The sequence below is a fragment of the Stegodyphus dumicola genome, chromosome 3, assembly GCF_044657685.1.
Source record: "Stegodyphus dumicola isolate Sdum_Otavi_A_Nest chromosome 3, ASM4465768v1".
Taxonomy (NCBI): domain Eukaryota; kingdom Metazoa; phylum Arthropoda; class Arachnida; order Araneae; family Eresidae; genus Stegodyphus; species Stegodyphus dumicola.
Window position 1 is genome coordinate 40,254,197 of NC_140770.1, and position 20,087 is coordinate 40,274,283.

The following is a 20,087-nucleotide window of genomic DNA, read 5'->3' on the forward strand; positions in this document are numbered from 1 at the left end:
TCAGCAGTATAAGCCAAATGGAAATAATAAACAAAATATGGCTCTCAAAGTTGCAATTACAACTAATTCTAATAAGTTCTTTAATAATTTTAATAACCTTATAAATGTCAATAATCATAATTGTTATAGCAGTTTGCACTCTTAATATTTTCTCACATTTTATGAATGTGATAAATATAATGATCCAATTTCTACAGCTATTTGGTGCTAGTTACCCAGAATTTTAAAAGCAAGCTAAATGCTATGCAGCATGCTGATGATATAGTTCTAAAAATTAATATTTTTAACTCATCAGTGAAGAAATAAATGTGCTAAAAATTATGCATAATTATTTACTATAATAATTTTAGAATTGTAACAAGAAATGCAAATGGATTCCATAAAATCTACTAATGGAGGTAACTTATGGATGAGTATAGCCCCGGCATTCTCTACCTCTCAAAACATAATATTTGGTGCAAATTTTAAATTCAGCATTCATAATATGAAGGTTATCAAACAATGTTGATTACATCAGACCAGTAATTCTGAACCTTCTTTTTTTTTTTTTTTTTTTTTTTTGCGGCACACTTTTAACGATTTCAAAATTTGGCGGCACACAAAGAAAAAGATAAGTTTAAAAAATGTTTACTTACCTATAATACACTGGGCAAAATAGTTTATGATAATAATTTTTAATGTAAAATAAAATAATATGTACTACAAAAAAGCAGTATGTTTATTAAGGGATTAATTAGAAGTTTATAATAAGAATACTTTTAATGAGAAATTTTGAACTTGGTGTTTTTTAATAATTTCATTTATATTTGTTCGTAAAAATGACAATGCTACTCTCATATTGTCTTCTACATTAACCATTTCAATCTTTTTTTTTTTTTTTTTTTTTTTTGTTGTTGTTGTTGTTGTTTTGTTTTATGTTGGTTAATACTGAAAATCCAAAATCATACAAATAAGATGTAGAAACCTGTAATAATATTTTTAAAGCTTTTTTTGGCCATCATGGAATAATTGCATCTAATATTAATCCAAAATTAATTAATTGATTCTTCTGAATACTTTTAAATTAAATCTCGATTATTAGAAAGCGAAATTAGTTCTTCCTCTTCCTTCAAAGTTAATTCAAATACAGAAGTATTCGGCACCAAAATCGGCTTGGATACCAAAATTGGCACGTTTATTAATGTGTTAAAAACTGAATTTCGCCAATTCTCATGTGTACCTTATTAAACCCATTATTATTATTTTCATGTGTACTGGATTAAACCCACTATAATTTTTTTACTACATACATTTCTAAAATTTGGCGGCACACTTTAAGAATTTGGCAGCACAACAAAAGTGCCACGGCACAGTGGTTGAGGATCACTGCATTAGACAATCAAGACACTATGAAGGTAGGGGGCCTGATGGTTTTACAGAGCACTTCATTCCTCATAATCCTATAATATTGCCACAGTTTTCAACCATTTAACTCTAGTTATTTCTATCATTTCACACAGCTCAACACCAGTCCCCATTATGTCTATCCACATTCTGTCAAATGAAAGATCCTATCAAAATGTCAAAACCAAAATTGCAGTCACTTGTACAACTTAATAATCATATCATAATACGTGGGCCCACCAGCGGCCAAGCGGTAAAGTTGTTGAACACTGGTAGTTTGCTCCGAGGTTCGAATCCCGCGAACGGGCTGGCTGCATATTCATTTTCGTGGTTTTCCTCATGTGTAACGTGTATACAAGCCAGTTTCCCTTAGAAAGTCCTCCACAAAGGCATCCCTCCCCTTAGGCAGATAGCCCTCGAGGCTTTGCCATAATTACACACACCCATATAATATGTGGATATTTTTAATGCTATGTATGTCAAAACTGCTTGCGGAAATGATGTGTACCTGCGAAATATAATTAACCATTTTGCCAATTTAGCCAGTTTTGTAATTCCAGCTCTATAATCACCAACATGTTACAGTGATACTTCAGTAATAATAGTGGGTTTTTATTTACTCTGAGGAGTTCAAGGCACTCAGCAAATTATTCTTCAACTACACTCCTGTAATTTATCAATGCATATATTTAAGGTCAAAACGCATCACACAAACAACTGGTGACAATAGAACCTTTTGTCACTAATTGGTTTTATCAAAGCTCTCAACAACACTCACTACTCTATACCATAAGTTGAGAATTAGATAGATGCTGTACACCAAGGATGTCAAACTCATGGCCCACAACAAATATTTTTGCGGCCTAGCCAATATAACGGCAAATAATAATATATAATAATAAAATAACCTATCGACGAAGAAAAAAATGAAATGTTTACTGCTAAGTAATTAACGATAATTTATTCAGTGTTGTTAGATTACTCACAGCGAGCTGACACACACACTACTTAAATTACAAATGCATGTGAGTAGCTTGCGTTCAGCTACCTTCGGCTTTTGTGGGACACGTGCACTCAGAAGTTGTACGCCTCCCCCGATAGCAGAATGTGGCCGAACTCATGGTTTCAGTTTTGCAATCATAGTTTTGTACGATATATTGGTGCATGCATAAGCATGCACTTTGCTTTATTATTAATTATTACTTAATTCATATTGTTACAGATTTCATAGTTATTTATTTAGTTAGTTTTTTTAATTTAGAATTGTAATTAGATTTGCTTCATGTTGCCTTAGCAACGCAGACGATTTTTGAAAAGACAGCTGCATTGGAAGGTTAAAAATAGAACAGCGCGTGCATTTAATACCTAATAAATAAATAGCTCGTAATTGCTGTTGCCATACACAAAAATCCAGATATTTATAGATGTATCCAGTATATTCGAGAAATTAATTATAAAGCTTATTAAAGCCGAGAACAAACAACTCATCTCAGTAGTAGCTGTAGTTCTAGCAAACTGTTTGTTTACTTAATGCTGTGATTGATTTGTAGCGATTTTGCTGTGAGATAGAATTAGTTTCTCTGTTTTGAATTGATTTTTGCTAAATGTTTGACATTTTGTGATATTGTTAGAATATTTTTGAAGAAATATTTCAGCATTTTGATTTATCTCTTGTGGAAAGAATAAATTTTTGTTAACTTTTTAACATTAATCGTGTTTATTCCATCCCTTTGTATTCAGTATGTCTATATCAAAACCAAGTGGTAGTAAAATTAAACGAAAAATCGCTGACGAACATAGAATATTCCAAGTAAAATGGGAATTAGAATATTTTTGCTGTGAAATAAAAGATAAAATAATCTGCTTGATATGTAATAATAATACTAATGTACCAAAGTTATATAATATTAAACGTCATTAAGAACAACACAAATCGAAATATAACAATTACGAAGGATTAATGAGAGATGAAAAGTTAAAAGAGCTCAAGTTAGGAGTGAAAAAGCAACAGTCCATGTTTAGTAAAGTATTGCAAGAAAGTGAAGTGGCGGTACATGCAAGCTACGTCTTGTCCGAGTTGATAGCTAAACATTCGAAGCCTTTTACTGACGGTGATTTCATCAAGGAATGCCTAATGAAAGCTGGAGAAATTGTTTGTCCTGGAAAAGTGAAGGCTTTTCAATCAATTTCATTGTCTCGAAATACAGTTGCGGAAAAAGTTACTGATTTAGCCACGAATTTAAGTGATCAGATCAAAGCAAAATCATCTAGTTTCGAAAGTTACTCCATTGCCTGTGACGAGAGCAGGGACATTAGTGGCAAAGCTCAATTAGCAGTGTTTCTTCGTTCTTGTGACAAGAATTTTAACATTTTTGAGGAATTACTGGAACTAATACCGATGCCTGGTACTACCACAGGAGAAGATATATTTACTTGTGTTTTTGGACTTCTGCAGAAATACAATCTACCTTTGGCAAAATTAAATTCTGTAGCTACAGATGGCGCTCCGTCAATGACCGGGAAAAACAAGGGCTTCGTAGCATTACTAAGAAAAAAACTTAGTGAAATTCACGGTTCAAACATTCATCATATGCATTGTATTATACATCAAGAAGTTCTATGCAGGAAAGTAATAAATATGGAGAATGTTTTGTCATATACGTAGCGTATTCGGAAACTAAGTACCGTTTCATTCTAACGCCGTCACAGCGCTGTGGTAGGCGTCCCACGCATGCGCACTAGTCTTTCTTCTTCACTTACTTTCAATTGTTGCCATTTTGTTTGCTCTATGTTGTGTTTTCAGTTTTCTGTGCACATTCAAAATGTTTAAGACAATTAGTTCTCCCGCTGACTGTGAGATTCGTGCTGTGATTAAATTTTTGAACGCGAGGAATGTTAAACCGGCCGAAATTTATCGTCAAGTGACAGAAGTTTACAGTGAATACGCGATAAGTGATGGAATGGTGAGAAAGTGGGTAAGAATGTTTAATGCAGGTCGAAAAAATGTCCAAGCCGAGGCTCGGAGTGGTCGATCTTCTGTTGTCACCGATGATTTGGTAAGGAAAGTTGATGAAGCAATTCATGAGAACAGACACTTCATAATGACAACTCTTTCAGAGGCATTTCCACAAATTTCATGTACTGTTTTGTTCGAAATTGTGTCTGACCGCTTGAATTATCGCAAACTGTGTTCCCGATGGGTTCCAAAAATGCTCACTGATGTTCACAAAACAAAGCGACTTGGTAGTGCCCTGACATTTCTCACGCGGTACAGTGATGAGGGAGAAAACTTTTTAAACCAAATTGTGACAGGTGATGAAACTTGGGTGAGTCGTTTCACACCAGAATCGAAACAACAATCGATGGAGTGGAGACACACTCATTCTCCGAAAAAACAAAAGTTCAAAGTGACAATGTCATCACAAAAAATCATGTGCACTGTCTTCTGGGATAGGAAAGGCGTTTTCCTTACTGAATTTCTTCCCAGAGGTGAAACCATTAATGCGGGACGATATTGTGAGACTTTAACAAAACTAATACAATCTACCTTTGGCAAAATTAAATTCTGTAGCTACAGATGGCGCTCCGTCAATGACCGGGAAAAACAAGGGCTTCGTAGCATTACTAAGAAAAAAACTTAGTGAAATTCACGGTTCAAACATTCATCATATGCATTGTATTATACATCAAGAAGTTCTATGCACGAAAGTAATAAATATGGAGAATGTTTTGTCATATATAAAAAAAGTTATAAATTTTATAAGATCTCGAGGTTTAAATCAGCGCCAATTCACTGCTTTCTCAAGTGAGTTGGTGTAATTTTTATCCTCATGTTTTTTTTTCTATATTTATATTTATGAGCATGAGGAATATATTAATAATATATTTTATAAATAATCTCTTTTTAAACTGTTATATATATCAGCTAATAAAGCTAATGGGTTCATACCTCATAAATGAAATTATTACAATTCCGTCTTTATATTTGTTCATAATTATATATATGTTAAGATTTATAATTGTATTAAGATGCCAAGATTGATTTTTAATTTGATTTGGATTAGAATTAAATATAATTAGATTTATTGTTTTAATATATAAACGTTATAGTATAATTTCGGTTGAGTCATGTTTAAAGTATTTTTTTGTTCAAAGTTTAGGTTCTGCAATTTTTATATCTTTATTTTATTTTCGGGGAGAAGTTATAATTATTTTAGGTTCTGTCGTTTTAACATATAAATTAGGGGGAGGTCCCTTTTTTTTTTGATTTCCTTCAGTTTGTGATGGAGTAGATTGAATAGTATGTTTTATATTAATGAGATTACAAAAAGTTATTCCTTTATTAATTATAGTTTTGGTAGTGAATAGAATTTTATGAGTTATGATTGTAATTAGATTAATTGTTGGGGTGGTGGGGTCTTTTTCTCAAAGAAGAATTAAACGGTTATTTGCTTATTCATCTATTCATCGAGGAAGAAATTGTAAGAATAATGGATGTAGATAAAATTAAAAATAAATGGTTATTTGTATTTGGAATATTAAATCTAGGAGGGATACCTCCTTTATTAGGTTTTTTTTTTAAATGATGAGCTTTGATGAGATTTGTTGAGTGTGATTTGGTAATAGTGATATATATAATTATATTATCGGTAGTAATATTTTATGTATATTTTCGTATAGTTTATGATGTGGTAATAGGATTTAAGATGGAGAGAAAATGAATAGAGTCTTTTTTTTATAAAAATAATAAAATTGATATTTTATCAAATATAGGAGTATTGTTAGGTTTAATAGGTGGAGTAATTTTAGGAATTTTATAGAATAGTAAGATAAGAATTCTGTTAGCTTTCAAGGTTAGAAGTGGAAGCAAATATGAATTTACAGTTCATCATCAATATGATTTCTAAAGTTAGAATATTAAATTTGCAATTTAATGTTTTAAATTAAACTAAGTTACTGCGATGAATTTATTCAACTAACCATAAGGATATTGGGACATTATATTTAATTTTTGGAGTATGATCTGCAATATTAGGAACTTCAATAAGAATAATTATTCGTACTGAATTAGGACGAACTGGAAGATTGTTAGGAGATGATCATTTATATAATGTAATTGTTACTGCTCATGCTTTTGTAATAATTTTTTTTATAGTTATACCTATTATAATTGGTGGATTTGGAAATTGATTAGTACCCTTAATGTTAGGGGCTCCTGATATAGCTTTTCCTCGAATAAATAATTTAAGTTTTTGATTATTACCACCTTCATTATTTTTACTAATTATATCGTCTATAGCTGAGATGGGAGTAGGAACAGGTTGAACTGTTTATCCTCCTTTGTCTTCATTAATAGGACATGCAGGTAGATCAGTGGATTTTGCTATTTTTTCTTTACATTTAGCTGGTGCTTCTTCTATTACAGGAGCGATTAATTTTATTTCTACAATTATTAATATACGTTCATATGGTATAACTATAGAAAAAGTTCCTTTATTTGTATGATCAGTATTAATTACTGCAGTATTATTATTATTATCATTACCTGTTCTAGCAGGAGCAATTACGATGTTATTAACTGATCGAAATTTTAATACTTCTTTTTTTGATCCTTCTGGAGGAGGTGATCCTATTTTATTTCAACATTTATTTTGATTTTTTGGTCATCCTGAGGTGTATATTTTAATTTTACCTGGATTTGGAATTATTTCTCATGTAATTAGCGCTTCTGTAGGGAAGCGGGAGCCTTTTGGAAGATTAGGAATAATTTATGCTATAGTAGGAATTGGAGGTATAGGATTTGTTGTATGAGCTCATCATATATTTTCTGTAGGAATAGATGTTGATACACGAGCTTATTTTACTGCTGCTACTATAATTATTGCGGTTCCCACTGGAATTAAGGTATTTAGATGAATAGCTACTTTAAGTGGATCAGATTATAAAATAGATGCTCCTATATTATGGAGTATAGGGTTTGTTTATTTATTTACTTTAGGAGGAATTACGGGGGTAGTTTTATCTAATTCTTCTTTAGATATTATTTTACATGATACATATTATGTTGTTGCTCATTTTCATTATGTATTAAGAATGGGAGCAGTGTTTGCAATTTTGGCTGGAATCACCTATTGATTTCCTTTATTTTTTGGTGTAAAATTAAGAGAAAAGAAAACAATTTTACAGTTTTACTTAATGTTTATTGGAGTTAATTTAACTTTTTTTCCTCAACATTTTTTAGGATTAAATGGGATACCACGACGTTATTCTGATTATCCAGACGCTTATTTATATTGAAACATAGTTTCTTCTTTAGGATCAATTTTATCAGTATTTGCTGTAATATATTTTGTAGTAATTGTGTGGGAAGGAATAGTAATAAAGCAATCTGATTTTATAATTTATCATGTAAGTTCTTCATTGGAATGAATAAATAGAACACCTCCTTTAGATCATACTTTTAATCAATTGAGATTAATAAGTGATTAATTTTTGCCAATTTGAGGAAATTTATATTTTCAAAATGCTTCTTCACCTGTAATGGAACAATTAATTTTTTTTCATGATCATTCTATAATAATTATAGTAATAATTATAGTATTAGTAGGTTATATTTTGTTAAGATCATATGTAAATAAAAATTATAATTTAGGAATGTTTGAAGGACAAGAGTTAGAAAGAATTTGAACAGTTCTTCCGGCCGTTTTTTTACTTATAATTGCTTTCCCTTCATTACGATTATTATATTTAATAGAGGAAGTTGAATCACCAGAACTAACTGTAAAGGTGGTAGACCATCAGTGATATTGGTCTTATGAATATAGAGATTTAGGTTTAAGAAGTTTTGATTCATATATAATTTCAAGAGAAGATGAACCGATATTTCGATTATAAAATGTAGATAATTGTTTAGTTATTCCTTATAATACTAATGTACGTATAGTTGTATCAAGAATAGATGTAATTCATTCTTGAACAATTCCGTCTTTAGGAATGAAAACGGATGCAATTCCAGGGTGATTAAATCAATTATTTTTATTTAATCGTATAGGGTTATTTATAGGTCAATGTTCAGAAATTTGTGGGGCAAATCATAGATTTATACCTATTATGATTTCTGTTATTCCTCGGTTAGAATTTTTAATAGGATGAATATAATATAGTGACCGAATAAAGGTGTTAGTCTCTTAAATTAATTATGAATAAAATAGTTAAAAATAATATTAGTGTGTCAAACTAAAGTTAAAGGGAATTCCTCAATTAATACCATTGAGTTGAGATTATTCTATTTTAATAGTTTTAATAGTTTTAATATTAAAAGTAATGTTATATTCAAATACATCATTACATTTAAATGTAATGAAAGGTTTTAGAAAAAAGAAATTAAGTTGATGATGATAAGATTATTTTCTGTATTTGAACCTACTTCATATTTAGGAATATATTTAAATTTTATTATTTTGTTTATAGTAATAATGTATTATCCAATGAAGTATTATATAATTGAAAGAGGATATTATAGAGTTTGGTCTATGATTTCTGGAGAATTAAATAAATTTTTAATGAAGTTTCAAGTCCTAATTATCGGGGTATGGTATTTATTTGTGTTGTTACATTTTTGTATTTAGTTATTAGAAATATAATTGGTTTATTTCCTTTTGTTTTTACTTCTACAGCGCATCCGATAATTACGATAGGTTTAGGATTAGTATTTTGAGTTACTTTTTTTCTAATAGGATGAAGAAAAAGATTTTATATTAGTGCAGCTCATTTAGTTCCTGAAGGAAGACCATTATTTTTAGCTCCTTTAATAGTTTTAATTGAAAGAATTAGACATTTAATTCGCCCATTTACTTTATCAATTCGTTTAGCAGCAAATATAATAGCAGGACATTTAATTGTAGGCTTGTTATCAATAATTAGAAAATTGAGAATTTTTGGGTTTACTTCATCGTTGTTTTTACAATCTATATTATTAGTATTGGAGTTTGGTGTTTCAGTAATTCAAGGATTTGTATTTAGAATTTTAATATTATTGTATGCTTTAGAATATTATTAACGTTTGATAAAATATTATCATATATATCATATAGTAACAATTTCTCCTTGACCTTTATTGGCTGGGGTAGGTAGATTATGTGTAGTTATAGGTATAGTGAAAATATTTATATTTTGTGAACATGAATTATTATTTTTAAGATTATTTATAATAGTAATTGTAGCGAGAGTATGATGACGGGATGTAGTTCGTGAAAGTACATATCAAGGACTTCATTCAAGAATAGTACTAAGTGGACTAATATTAGGAATATTATTATTTATTGTAAGAGAAATTTTTTTTTTTTTAAGATTTTTTTTAGCATTTTTTCATTCAAGATTAAGTCCAACTGTGGAGTTAGGGGCTTCTTGACCTCCTCAAGGAATTAATCCTTTTAATCCTTTTCAAGTGCCTTTATTAAATACAATTGTATTATTATCTTCTGGAATTAGAGTAACTTGAGCTCATCAGTCTATTTTAAGAAATAAATGGGGAAATGTAAGAAAATCATTATTTATAACATGAATAATAGGATTATATTTTTTATCATTACAAGCTTTTGAGTATTATATAGCAGGATTTAGAATTAGAGATTCAGTTTATGGCTCAACATTTTATATAGCTACTGGATTTCATGGATTTCATGTAATTGTTGGAAATTTGTTTTTATTTGTAATTTGAGTACGTGTTGAAAAAAATCATTTTTCTAGAAGACATCATTTTGGTTTTGAAGCTGCAGCTTGATATTGACATTTTGTTGATGTCGTATGATTATTTTTATTTTCAGTAGTTTATTGATGAGGTGCATAGAATAAAATAGAATTAATGTAGTATAAAAATGTACATTTGATTTCCAATTAAAAAGAGAAATTAATATTTATTTATATAATAGTAGTAATAATTATTTTGATTTTATTAATAATAGTATATTTTGTTTTTTTATTAATATCTTATAAAATAAAAATAGATATAGAAACTTTATCTTCATATCAATGTGGATTTGATATAAAATCAGAGTCTCGATTTATTTTTTCTTATCGATTTTTTTTAATTGGAATTTTATTTTTAATTTTTGATGTAGAAATTTCATTAATATTACCAGTACCATTTATTAGAAAAGATATTATAGGAGTGGTAGTATTTTATATATTTGTTGTAATTTTATTATTAGGATTATTATATGAATATTATTGTGGTTCATTAGAATGAATAGATATTCTTGTTTCTAAGGCTTAAACTTAGTGCATTGATCTGCCAAATAGATTTAAATTAAAAAGCTTTTAAGCGATTTCATTGTTAATGAAATAGAAGAGGACACAATCAGGAGTAGGTAGATAGTGAATATTCGGGTTTGTCCTACTATACCAAGGTACGTTGGTTATCTTGCTCCAAGATTCTCAAACAATTCTGGGATTTGAAAGAAGAAATATGTCAGTTTTTAAAAACAAAAAATCAAGACGTAAGTTTGCTTTACGATCCAATATGAATACAAAATTTATCTTTCTTGGTTGATATAATCAAACACTTAATCGATTTAAATTTATCATTACAAGGAAAAGATCATATCATTACAAACATGTTTGACATAATTAAAGCATTCAAATGTCAACTAGTTCTTTGGGAAAAACAACTTAAAAATGTAGATTTGATGCACTTCCCGACGTGCAGCATGAACAAATCAAGTTTAGATGATACTTGTTCGTATCAAAAATATGCAGAAAAAATTGCAAATTTAACAACTGAATTTTAAACGAGGTTTAATGATTTTAGTTCCCTCGAAGACAAATTTTTTTTGTTTTCTTCGATTTTCTCAATAAGTATTGACTCAGTACTCAGCCATATGCAAATGGAGGTGATCGAGATTCAATGCAACTCAAATTTGAAAGCATAATTCATTGAAGTGGGCGTGCCTGAATTTTACAATTATTTACCAGCCAGGTTTGAAAATACTCGAAAATTCGCATATGAAATTATTTCCATGTTTGGTAGCACTTATCGGTGCGAGCAGTTATTTTCAGTCATGAAAGGTAATAAGTCTCCTATTAGAAACCGTATTAATGATGCTCACCTTGGGTCAGCGTTGAAAGTTATCACTGCAAATTTTCTCCCGAAATAGGAAAGATAATAGCAGAGAAGAGATGTCAAGTATCAGGACGTAAACATTAAATTTTTCTTGTTCTTTTCTATATAAATATATATATATATATATATATATGTTTATTATTGTATTATTTGAAATAAATCTATGTTTCTATGAATATTGATTTCCCCCCCCCCGGCCCGCCTTAAGTTAAACCTTGTTTGTTTGGCCCAAGTGTACCTATGAGTTTGACATCCCTGCTGTACACAATGAATTCCCAAAAAATATTTCAAGCATTTAATTATAATAGTAAAGAGGTACAGGGCAGAAGAATGTACCAAAATTCCCAGATATGGAATTTTCAAGCACATGAATGCTGCTTGTAAAAACCCGGCAGCAGTACAAAGACTCTTCAAATAAAACTGTGCTTAACAGAATGAACCATAAAGTCAAGCTTCTCATAAAAAATATATGAAACTTGAATGGGACAAATTATAATCACTTTTCCCATATGATAATTTTATTTGGAAGGTTACAAGTTTAAAAGATACCACAAAACATTCTGTCCTTTAATGGCTTTCAATGAATTGCATAAACTGAGACTGAGATAGCTGAGTCACATGCCGACCATTATGCTACCCAGTTTCACACAAATGACATCTCTTGCACACTTAAAGAAAATTAGAAACTGTAAGGCTTGAAACATTTATCATTTCACAACAATAAATTAACTAATACAAACAATGCTAACAACATATGCTTCTAGTCTGAATATCAGATATAATTATATATTTGATAAAAATCAAACCAAAGAACAGCTCAGGAATTGATAAGATTTCGAACAACATGCTCCAAAATAATATGTGCATGCATGTGATTTTCCAACTTATCAACTATACATTAAAAATGAGATATTACTCCCAAATCTGGAAAACTGCAATAATCACGCCAACCCTGAAGCCAAGAAAATCTCCCAGTCTCTTATTAACCAATCAGTTTGCTGTCAGCATTAAGCAAAGTGGTCTAATAGGTAATCCAGAAAAAACTATTTTAGTATGCAGACAGAAATAACATTATCACAGAATGATTTGGGTTCCCAAGGAAACATTTTACAATTCAACATATTGGGTCACTAAGATGATTTCCCATGGACATCAAGACAAATTAACTATTGGTGCAATATTTTTTATGTGGAGAAGCCATATAACAATACCTGACTGCTGGCCCTTACATACAAACCCATAAATCTGGGATTCCCTGATTGCATCACTGATATTATACATTCTCTAATACTAATTTATAAGGCCATGATGTATCCCATTATTACCTATGCTTTCCCAATATGGGAAGGCCCACCAGCGGCTAAGCGGTAAAAGTTGATGAACACTGGTAGTTCGGTCCGAGGTTCGAATCCCGAGAACGGGCTGGCTGCATGGGTGTTTTCGTGGTTTTCACCATGTATACGAGCCAGTTTCCCTTAGAAAGTCCTCCACGAAGGCATCCCTTCCCTTAGGCAGATAGCCCTAGTGTGCTTTGCCATAATTAAATACACACACCCAATATGGGGAACGTATTCATATACGATATGGTTATGTTATTCTCCCATTAACAAACTTAAAGCAGTTCAGAATATTACATTGAGACATGCAATGAACTGCTGCTGCTTCCTACACAGTGATGCAATTCTTCACAAGTTAAGTATTTGTGAAATTCACAACTTTATGATAGAAATTTGAAACAAATTCTGTCAAAAAAAATCCTATATGTGTTTTAATCATATTAATATTTATTGATCTATAATTAAGTTCATTACAACACTCTCACATAGCACATTGTTTATTCCAGACGAACATTAACTGACAATTACTTCACTTCAGTTTGACCAGCAACTAGTGTGTTGCCACATATATGTAACATCTCTCCTCTTTTGGGAAACTCATAGGAATCAATGCATTACATAATTATTATATTTGGATGGTCGATATACATTATGACCACTTCTTGTTTTATATACACAATCACGATTAATATTATTGCTATTATTTTGATGGTGAGGATCATTATGTATTTTTGGATGTTCACTACTTATATTTCCCTCATTCTCATTACATAGATCATAATAGTCTAATGTCACTAAATTCTGATTTTTAGTTTTTCTTAAATGGAATTTATTCCGTCTAATTACCCTATTATCTTTTGTTCTAATCCAATACGATCTAGGAGTTGAATGCTTTTTTAAAACTATAGCAGGCTCCCATTTATTTTCCCATCTCAACATTACCTTTTCCCCAGGAATAAATTCAGGTCTTCCCCTTGCATGCTTATCATAATAGATTTTAGCCTGTTTCTGCTTACTCCTCACCTTTTCTCTATATTGATCTTTTACAATTGGTTTCAATTCTGTTTGTGTAATTGGTAATCGTGTTCTTAAATTCCTACTTAATAGCATTTGACTTAGTGATAAATTTATACCTGAAATTGGAGTATTTCTATATTCCAGTAAAGCCTCATTTAATTTCTCTAATCCTGCTTTTCTAAATAAACTCTTAGCTATACCTACCAACCTTTCTGCAAATTCACTGGATTTAGGATATCGAGGACTGCTAGTGATTATTTCAAATCCCCAATCCCTTGCGAAACTCTTCATTTTCCAACTATTAAATGGTACGTTATCACAAATTAAAGTTTTGGGTATTCCACGTGTTGCAAATATCGATTTCAATTTACTAGTAACTTCCACTGCACTTTTATTTTTTTAGAGGAATTATGTCTACCCATTTAGTTAAGTAACAGCCTTTTACTAGATAACTTTTCCCCGCATATTCACAGATATCAGCACCAATCTTTTCATAAGGTAAACTGGGAATTTCATGAGAAACAAGAGGTTCTTTTACTGTTTGAGGCCTGAACCTATCACAAATTAGGCATTTAGAAATCATATTCTCAATGTCACTGTTGATTCCTGGCCAAAATAGTACTTGTCGAGCCCTAGCTTTTGATTTTTCAATCCCACAGTGAGCTTCATGCAGTAATGTTAACATACACTTTCTTAATGCAACAGGTACTACAATTCGATTATTAAAAAAAACTAAATCTTGTTCAACACTCAACTCATTTTTAAATTAAAAATAAGATCTTGCTTCTTTGGAAACTTTATCAACACTCAAAGGCCATCCATTTTGCCAATATTCTTTCACTAACATTAACCCTTCATCTTCTAATGTAGCTTTCTGAAATTCCCTTTTCTTACTCTCAGACATTTGCAGTTGTTTTGTTAGTGTACGAACAATCTCTGTCATATTTATATTTTCATTTGTGTGTGTATCAATAAAGGAACGTGACAGTAAATCTGCAATATACATATATTTCCCAGGTAAATATTTAAGTTATATTTTAAGAGCTTAATTTTTATCCTCTGCAATTTATTTGACAACACTTTAGCAATATTTTGTTCATAATTGAAACTAATGGTTTATGATCAGTAAGCACTTCTACCTCTCTACCATAAGTGTAATAGTGAAATTTATAAGCAGCAAATAAAATACTAAGAAATTCTTTCTCAATCTGAGCATAGTTTTTTTCTGCATTACTTAAACTCCGAGACGAAAAAGCAATTGGTTGCCCATTCTGCAATAAGCAGCAGCCTAACCCATCTTTAGAACTATCTGCCTGTATAGTTATAGGTTTACTGCTATCAAATATTCCTAACACAGGTGCATTGGAAATTAATTTTTTTAATTCCCTGAATGCTTTAGAATGTAGCTGTAACCACTGCCATTTTACTTTGTTTTTCAAAAATTCCCTTAATATGGCTGTTTTCTCTGAAAAATGCGGTACAAATTCCTCAAATAATTACACATTCCCAAAACACGCTGTAATTCATGCTTATTCTGAGGTTCCTGTAACTCAGTAATGGCTTTAATTCGATCAGGATCAGGTCGCATGCCCGATGCATTAAATAAATGATCTAAATATTTAACCTCACTAACCCTATATTGAAGTTTTTGCTTGTTGAATTTAATATTGAGTTTTTTAGCTCTGTTGATGACCTCTGTTAAAATTTTATCATGTTCTTGTATAGTGCTAGCAGCAATGAGGATGTCATCAAAATAGACCAATACTCCTGGTATATCACCAAAGTTTTCAAAATTGCATTTCTGAAAAATTTCAGGTGCACAGGAAATACCCATTGGAAGCCTTAAGAATTTATAGCATCCAAATGATGTGCTAAAAGTAGAAAGATCACTACTATTTCCATCTAACACTATTTGAAAAAAACCCATCCTTTAAGTCCAAAACAGAGTAAATTGATTTATTACATAGCTTTGGTAAAATCTCCTCAATTGTTGGAATCAACACGTGTTCTCTTTTTATAGCTTTGTTAAGATCTTGAGGATCAAGGCATATTCTTAAGGATCCATTAGCTTTTTCAATTATTACTAGATTGCTAACCCAGTTCAAAGGTTGATCAACTTTTGCAAGAATGCCCTTGATTCGCTTAATTTTAATTCAAGTTTAGGTTTAATCAACACATGTTCTCTTTTTATAGCTTTGTTAAGATCTTGAGGATCAAGGCATATTCTTAAGGATCCATTAGCTTTTTCAATTATTACTAGATTGCTAATCCAGTTCAAAGGTTGATCAACTTTTGCAAGAATGCCCTTGATTCGCTTAATTTTAATTCAAGTTTAGGTTTTAAACTAAGTGGTACTCTACGTGGTGATCTCACTACAGGAGCTATCTGATCATCAACCATGATTTTACACAATTCACTAAATTTCCCCACACCTTCAAACACTTCTGAATTATTAATAATAAATTGATCTTTAGATGGAAATAAAACAATTGTATACTGATCCAACTTACCTTTAATTGATATTCCAACCTTATTTATAAACTGAATTAAATTAAGTTTAACACATGCATCAATTCCTAATAATGGACGTATATGCTTGCTAGAAACAATTAAAAACTCTAGAGTATGATCCACACCATCTGAGGAACATTGTAACATTAATGACCCATCAGGTTCAAACCTTGGACCACCCAATGCTTCTAATACAATATTACACTTGTTTCAAATAAGATTAGAGTTCTTAGCACTCAGTGTTTCGTAAGTTTTCACAGGCAAAACATTCACTTCAGACCCTGTGTCCAACTTAAAAGTCACAGTTGTCCCTTCAACAATTATAGTTTTAGTCCACTCTTTTGTAGACGATGTTGAGCACACACTTTTAGTTCTTTGAACATTTATGCAATTCACGAAGAATTCATTATCAGATTCCCTATATACATCTGCATTCTCATGCTGAAAAACATTTTGGACGTGCTTCAGTCTGCACACAGTCGAAAAGTGATTTAGTTTGCCACAATTAAAGCATTTTTTTCCATATGCCGGACACTGTCCATTAACGTGATGTCTGTTGCATTTTTTACATAAAGATGTCTCAGTATTTGAAGCATCATCACTCCATCCTCTGTGCTTCCTCACTGCTAAGGCTGCATTGGCTCCTCCTGTTCGATGTTGTTTCACTTTTTCTCTAGTTACGCTGTCAACATTGTGTTCTCTTAACGTTTGAGCACGAGCTTTGCTCAATTCAGCTGCTTTCCCTAATTCAATTGTTTTTTCCAAACTCAGATTATTTTCTCGCAGCATATCCTCTCCTGTAAACTGGCATCTGATACTCCAAGGACAATGCCATCACGTATGTCAGAGTCACTCTGCTCACCAAATTCGCAAGATTTTACGAGTTTTTTCAGGTCAGTCACGAAACAATCAAAAAGTTCCCCTTCTTCTTGTTTTCTCTTATTGAATAAAAATCTCTCCACCACAACATTTGTTCTAGGCGTCGTGAAAGCTTCAAACCTCTCAAGCACTTTTTCATAGTTACCCTGATCTCCTGTTGAAAGATTGAACGTGTTGAACACTTTAACTGATTCCTCACCAGCGGCATTTAAAAATAAAGCAACTTTCACATCTGAATCTTTTGAAGCATTTCCTGAAGCTTTCATATAAATCTGGAACAGCTGCTTGAATCTGCGCCAGTTTTCAGCCACATTGCCGTCGAAACTTAGGCCTTGCGGTGAGTGACAAAATTCCATCTTGCATCTGCTGAGAGGAAAAACTACCAAGGGGATTGCCTGGCAACTAGTTGTAATACTATTCCACACGACTACGCCATGTTTTAATCATATTAATATTTATTGATCTATAATTAAGTTCATTACAACTCTCTCACATAGCACATTGTTTATTCCAGACGAACATTAACTGACAATTACTTCACTTCAGTTTGACCAGCAACTAGTGTGTTGCCACATATATGTAACAATATGTGCAGAATCCTCCTCGCACATACTCTGAACTACAATCATTGAAGAAATAGAAACTGTAAGAGACCGCTAGCAATTCTTAAATTACTAGATTAAATCCCCCACTAACTTTGTTTCACTTGTTTAACAGCTTATGTTTGCTTAATTTTCCTCCCCCCATTTATTTCGTCATCTTTCTAAGTTTTTTGTTCTGAAAAAGTCCTCCCTATCATCCATTTAAAAATGCTCACTACATGTTTTTGCACTTCTGAATCAACCACCTCTCTTACAACCAGTCTTATATATGGACAACCACGATGTGGAATACAATTAAGAGCTTTGATACTCAGAGTGGGATCACAGGATAGATTACAGCTGGGATCTTTTTCATTGGATTTCATGCTATGATGTTTGTCATGAGAAATGTTAACAGAGAAATGTCACAAGAAATGTTAACAGATGAAATGATACAGTTATTGGATTTCCTGACATGACTTTCAGCATCTTATTTCATGACACAGCCCTGCTCTGTCCATTAGTCATCAACACATGCTAACAAACTCCAGCTTGAAAATCACACTAATTTATTATCCTGGGATAGCACTATAATACAGGAGCCTGCTTTGCAAACAGCATTCACCTGAATCAAAGAGTGAACAGTAGTACTACTTCTTTCATTTACAAATCATAAAAGCATTGAAACATATCCATGATTACCAATGAGAAAAAGTGACCCATTTAAAACAATGCTATCATCAATAAACAATAAAAAGATGATAATTTTAAATAATTTGATTTAAAATTGCACTTAAATGCCAAAATAATCATCATCTATTTTCTATAACATAATGTAACTCTTTGCCAAACATTTAAGTAAAATAATCATTGAAGAAAAAGGGTGCACTGATTGTTATCTAATGATACGATCAGAAATGATTCTGCTCCTTCATACTTATTTCTAATACGAGTATAAACAAAACTTTTAATCCATACAAATCGTATACAATCGTTCTGCAAGCAACCAATCCAAATAAAATATTATTCAGAATAATAAAACAATTTTGCAAATCATGTAAATATTAAGCTAAGAATTATTAAAAAATAATTATAAAATATAACCTCAGAATAAAGTTTTCGAAAATCAAAATCTGGGTGAAAAGAATTTCCAAAATAATAAGTTTGTGTACAAAGTATTATGCCTATATAATAAAATGAATGTGTGTGCCTATATCTAAATAAATGCACAAAATATTATATTTAAGCAAGACAACACACATACACATGCATATGCCTTATAATACATTCAAAGTCACCACCACAGGCCCATAAAATTTTATCACATGACTGACCTTGTAAATACCCATGACCTCCACAAGCTTCTCGAGACTCTTGAATGGCATCTCTAGCCAACCAACCTGCAAGAGGTTTGGCTCCACTACACAAAGCATGTAATTCTGCAGCCCGTTCAGACTAGACAAAATAATAATAATAATAATGTAGCATGAACAACAATTAACAATAAGCAATGATAGTTTAAACAATATTTATAACCCATTGAATGACAAATAAAAATGTAATGAACCCTCTTTAAGATCATCACCCACAATCCCAGATGATAATGATTTTCTTTGGAAATGGTTGTATTATAGAAGACGGCTACTGGTGACAGCACCTGTTGATTTGTATGATGGATTTATTCCACTCAAAACTCTCAACTCTCAGTCTATTAATGAAAAGTATTTAGAGGTGAGGCAAGTTTATCAGTTTATTTACAGTCTTTTTTAAAGTTTTTTTCCCATGATTTATACTTAATAGTGCTTCTGCTTGGGAGTTATTTATGTTATTTACTCCTTTCTACATTACTTATTCCTATTACAGCTGGAGAGTTTTTTCACAGTTTTACTTTCTGATTCTCATTTTCTGAACTTTGCATTCGATATGTTATTATGCTTTTCCATAAAAGTCTTATGTTTATTCCTAATTTATTTTAAGAAAACATACCTAGACATATTTTTTCAAATAATACTTCATTAGCACATAACAATAACTAGCTTTGATACCAACACATTAGCAAAATCATCTTACTAGAAGTCGCCAGATTTTTCAAAATGCATCATACTATCGCAACCAAGCGCAAAACAATTTTTCAGTTTTAAGAAGCAAATTCACCATTTTCATATCAGTTCTTTTAATTGCATTCCAGGTCACAAGGGGTTTATACAGAAGTCAGGATATCTTTTGGCTTAGCACAAATTTTAAAATATGTGCTTCTGG

At 31.3% G+C, this 20,087-nt stretch overlaps 1 protein-coding gene across 1 annotated transcript in view; it reads right to left on the reverse strand.

Annotated features, from left to right (window-relative positions):
- The window catches only part of LOC118182468 (peroxisomal acyl-coenzyme A oxidase 3-like), a 75,644-nt gene that overhangs the window by 31,629 nt on the left and 23,928 nt on the right, over positions 1–20,087 (reverse strand). The window contains exon 9 of the mRNA XM_085812786.1: positions 19,163–19,283. Within this exon, the coding sequence (XP_085668912.1) occupies positions 19,163–19,283 (121 nt within the window). The remainder of the gene's footprint in view (positions 1–19,162; positions 19,284–20,087) is intronic.